General features: G+C 42.2%; 1 protein-coding gene across 1 annotated transcript; it reads left to right on the top strand.

The window, feature by feature from the left end:
* Nucleotides 1-1,072: 1,072 nt before the first annotated feature.
* LOC147899576 (uncharacterized) lies at nucleotides 1,073-3,277 on the top strand. The gene is made up of 5 exons (XM_087378496.1): nucleotides 1,073-1,809; nucleotides 1,963-2,040; nucleotides 2,304-2,403; nucleotides 2,673-2,827; nucleotides 2,977-3,277. The coding sequence occupies exons 2-5, from the start codon at nucleotides 2,002-2,004 to the stop codon at nucleotides 3,184-3,186; spliced, it is 504 nt and encodes a 167-aa protein (XP_087234622.1). The 5' UTR covers nucleotides 1,073-1,809; nucleotides 1,963-2,001; the 3' UTR covers nucleotides 3,187-3,277.
* Nucleotides 3,278-4,327: the final 1,050 nt, after the last annotated feature.

The following is a 4,327-nucleotide window of genomic DNA, read 5'->3' as shown; positions in this document are numbered from 1 at the left end:
ATGTCACAATAGTGGTTGGCCTTAAGTTACTAAGGACATCTCTTGGAGGAGAAGAAAAGAGTGCCACATGGTTGGTTAATAGGAAGGGAGGTGTCAAAGGTTGGAAATTTTTGGTGAGCCAATGGAAAATTTCTCTCGAGACAATGCGAGATGAAATGTCCTTTAAGTCTCGCAGGCGAAGGTTATGGGAAGGTGGAGGAAAGAGACTCGTGTAGGCCCTTAGGACTCCGAAGATCTAAGGCTAGAAATGCTTAATAGCTTTTGAAAGATGATGTGAGTCATGCGGTTAGAAGGAGGTTGTGTGGGGAAGAGGAAGTGTGCCACAATGCCACAGGGTTGGTTGGCAAGGAGAAAGCGTCGAGGAAGTTTTGGGTGAAAGCTGTGTTGGCAAAAATTGCAGAGGCGCTTTTGTATCGCAGAAAATTCGTATAAAGTTGTACGCTGCTGCAGCAACCGTTCCCCTGCAGACGTTAACCCACACGGCAGGAAATCGGTCGTTTCCTCTTACGTTGTACGTGCCTTTCTTTTGCGTTGCATGGAGGTAATAGCAACGTGTTCCAACTCTCATCGAACACCCAAACGCCCACAAACACCGAAGAGCTCTCCATGACATGTCTGCTGGTGGGTGTACTTGCCTCACACAGAAAAAGCCGGCTCTCAAAACAAAAACCATTCGCATTCTCACCAGCTGCTGCTCCGAGAAGGGCCATGCACGTATGAGCTGTTCGGTGATAATAAGCTCTGTAGAAAGACCCCGCATCCCCACCACCAAGAATTGGAAGCAAGAGGCGGGTGACTTTTAACGCACTGCAATTAGCTGCTAGCAGCAAATGCGACCGACGAGCAAAGGATGATGAGAGGTGTGCGAATTCACAACGTTGGAAAAAAGGCCCATGGGCGGCCACAGCCCGCATCTTCAACTATTCGGGATATTCCGTTTCTCTAAGAGCCTCCCATTCTCTTTCTCTCACCGCGTGCCTACACTTTTTTCCAGACCTCCTCTCTCCTGCTCGTTGCTAGTTTATATAAATATCGGCCACTGTGCAGCTTACCCAGGCATGCCATCTCCACTCTCGCTTGCACCACCAACTGATCTTAAAATCTTTGCCACCTTTTGCAAACACGCTTCTTGTTGTGTACTATATGATCCTCTGCAGACCTTCCTTCCTCCAATCGCAACCGTCCCTCCTAACATTGCAGCTCCTTCTAACCCCCTCTACCTTGCCTTCTGTCCTCTCTCCTCCTCGCCCTTCCCCTCGGTCGCAGTCCTGAGTTCCTGGGAAGGCTGCCCCTTCACCAATCCCCTTGTGACCCAATCTTGCGATCTGACTAGGGCTCTCCAAGAAAGTCTTAATGGGCGCCCATGCTTTGGAGTTGAGATTCCTGAGTACAGACAGTCGAAGTCAGCTGCAAGATGGCCTTCCTCTCGTCTCGGATCCCAGCCAAGCATCCGCCAGAATCCTGTCTAAACAACTCCATTCATCGTTTGTACCAAATTTTTCAACACACGGATGTGCACGATCCTCCAAAAATTATATTGTCGCGTGTGTTTTTGGGCACCCAAAAGACACATGTGGAAGCCGACCGAATCTTAGAAATGTGGTTCGTCCACTGACAATGGAATGGGGCAAATGGACGAGTAAGCTTCCAGGGATTTGCCCTCCTTTCACCGCGCCACGGCCCCTTCGAGCATAGGCAATTGGAAACAGCTACGCAGGTCTCGAAGTTTTGGTGCAACCCGAAACAGACAAACGCGCATTGCATACAGGACATCGCAATCATCCGGCCATCGAGGAACTCATTGAGAAGGTGAATTATAAGAATACAGTATTCCTCCCCTACCTTCACTCAGCTGTGTAGCGTCTGCACTTTCGAGCTTTAATATCTGCCGGCAAAGCGTTCCACTAATGCTTTAATTGCACCTGGATGTCATGTTAACTTTAAAACTGTTTCGCCCATCAGGTTATATTTGACTGTCGTTTTTTCACACTCCTGGCGGTCATGGGTTCTTTAGCTGGATCACTCCTCTGCTTTTTCCAGGTAAAGGGCTGTTAGGCTTACGGATTTGCTTTCCTGAAAAGTACTACGCAACTGTCTAATTCACCCATTAGGAGCTCTTCCTCTGGGTTTGTCGTTATTGTTTGTAATTAGAAATGCAAGTTGGTAAACCTCACGAGCTTCCAAACGTGAAATCTACAAACTTAAACTTGCATTTTAAAAATAAGTGACAAGAAAGAATATCCCGTAAGTGTTGCATTGACCCGGTTTCTAAGACGACGCACTGTGTTACTGTGTATTCCCAGGGCTGTGTTTTCGTAATGGAATCCTTTTTCCACTACTTCCATTCAGCATTTCATGGATTTGATTCCGGACAACTTATCCTTCTGCTCGTCGAAGCTCTTGGTGAGTATACGTCTGAACAGTTACTGTGTCCTTTCCTATGGAATGCCCTCCACAGCTACAATGATGCAGCTAGTCTTGGTTACGCTCTTCATTCTTGTAGGCCGTGGATTCTCGTTGCAGCAACCTTCCTGGTTTTATATTGCTTCTTGAGGAATGATTCTTTTCCTGTCAGTCGGCCTAGATCCTACTACATTGCATCTTCGTTGCCTGCTAATAACTGGGGCGAAAATTCGTGCAAAAGCACTGACTCGACTATATGGCCGGTGCAGATGTATACCTCGTGGGAACGGTGATGCTTATATTTGGTATGGGTCTTTATGAGTTATTTGTGAACAACATTGACGTCTCAAGAGATATGGCTTCATCAAGATTTCCGCGCAAAAGTATATCTGGGTCGAATTTGTTCGGACTCTTTCGGCTCAGGGTATGCTAGTGTGCTCTTCTTCTTTATGGGTTCCACTAGATTACGATAGATTGAACTATACATACCGTTGTATACGTAGGTTCTTTCACTCAAACGACGCTAAACAAGAGAAAGTTTCTCTCGTATTCTAAAGCAGGGTTATTTTGCAGGAGCGTCCTTTGTGGTTGGAAATTCGGTCCCTCGATGAACTAAAGACAAAAGTAGGACATGTGATCGTGATGATACTACTTGTGGGGATGTTTGAAAAGAGCAAAAAGGTTCCCATTAATTCGGGAATCGATTTGCTATTTTTTTCAGCATCCATTCTCATGTCATCTGGATGCCTTTTCTTACTTTCCAAGTTGCAGTCATCAAAATGAAACGTAATGTAGGTGCCACATCTCTACGGAGCACTTGAATCTCCCAAAAGTGAAATTTTGCACAATGAAACTGGTCATATGTATATAAGCCAAGGAATAGATTTATATTATCCAAAACACAAGTTTAGGAATTTGAAACAAAAGTTTATGAATACGAAACACTTGTAAGTTCATGGTTCATGAATAAGAGCTAGAACATTTTAATTTCTTGTTATGAGCCTTGAAAATTGATTTGCTCTCCTTCTTTAGATATGCAAATCTACTTATTGTCTCCATCTCTTGTTTAGCATTCATTTTTAGTCTTGTGGCATAATTATAGTCGTCCATGCTTCTAGGGTAAGTTGCATTATGCCATAAATGTGAAAAATAAAAACGCAAAGAGGCACTTTATATGTCGGGGAAAAAAAGGTTTTCAATTAAAAAGTGTTTTGATAAAAAGTGAATTTAATTGAAATACCATGAAACTCTCTTTCAAACCTCTTTTCATTGTTTACTCATTCCCACTGAAGGGTGTTGACTTAGAGCATCCCTACAAGTATATCCAAGGTAAGGGAGATTTTTATTAGAAAGAATGACTATTGGTTAAGGATTCTCTCAATAGAATTAGGTATATCTAAGGGTGGATGATTTTTTCAAGTTATTTTCGTTAATAAGCTAAAATTTTATATTGGCGTCGAAAGTTTGTATGCCTTAATAAAGATAAATGTTTTAAACATTAGCCAAGATTTGAAACTTTATGCAAAAAAATTTAATGTTTCACTAGGATTTACATTTTTTCCTTCAAAATTCATAAGAAAATATATACAAAAGTACTACATTCTACCAATATTGTGAAATTTTAAAAATGAGCTTGAAAACTTTTGCCAAGATTTTATATTAATATATAAGCATAGCTTCAATAAAAACATCCTTGGTTTATGTAAGATGTTTGTATAGTATGGTTTTTATAGTTAAGATATCGGTCAAAATAGGCTCGAGTATAGCCATTTTTTGGTGAGCTTTGGTGGATGTATTACATATGAATAAGTTGTAAGAGATATATCTTAATTGTTCAAGCACCTTTTGAGCTTCTTCCATAGCCCTTGAGGAGACTTGTAAGAGCTTTCATAACTCATTGGGCTAATTCTTGATGGTAAATCCT

The sequence above is a fragment of the Dipteris shenzhenensis genome, chromosome 8, assembly GCF_047967505.1.
Source record: "Dipteris shenzhenensis isolate YYH24624 ecotype China chromosome 8, Dip_SZ_1.0, whole genome shotgun sequence".
Lineage (NCBI taxonomy): Eukaryota > Viridiplantae > Streptophyta > Polypodiopsida > Gleicheniales > Dipteridaceae > Dipteris > Dipteris shenzhenensis.
The sequence above is the reverse complement of the archived record's forward strand: the minus strand, read 5'-3'. Positions and strand labels throughout refer to the sequence as shown.

Excerpts from the sequence above, each read along its gene's own strand:
- LOC147899576 (XM_087378496.1), top strand. The coding sequence starts at position 2,002 with ATGGGTTCTTTAGCTGGATCACTCCTCTGCTTTTTCCAG. Across the intron at positions 2,041-2,303 it reads CACTCCTCTGCTTTTTCCAG|GGCTGTGTTTTCGTAATGGA; the intron begins GTAAAGGGCTGT and ends GTGTATTCCCAG. Across the intron at positions 2,828-2,976 it reads TCGGACTCTTTCGGCTCAGG|GAGCGTCCTTTGTGGTTGGA; the intron begins GTATGCTAGTGT and ends GTTATTTTGCAG.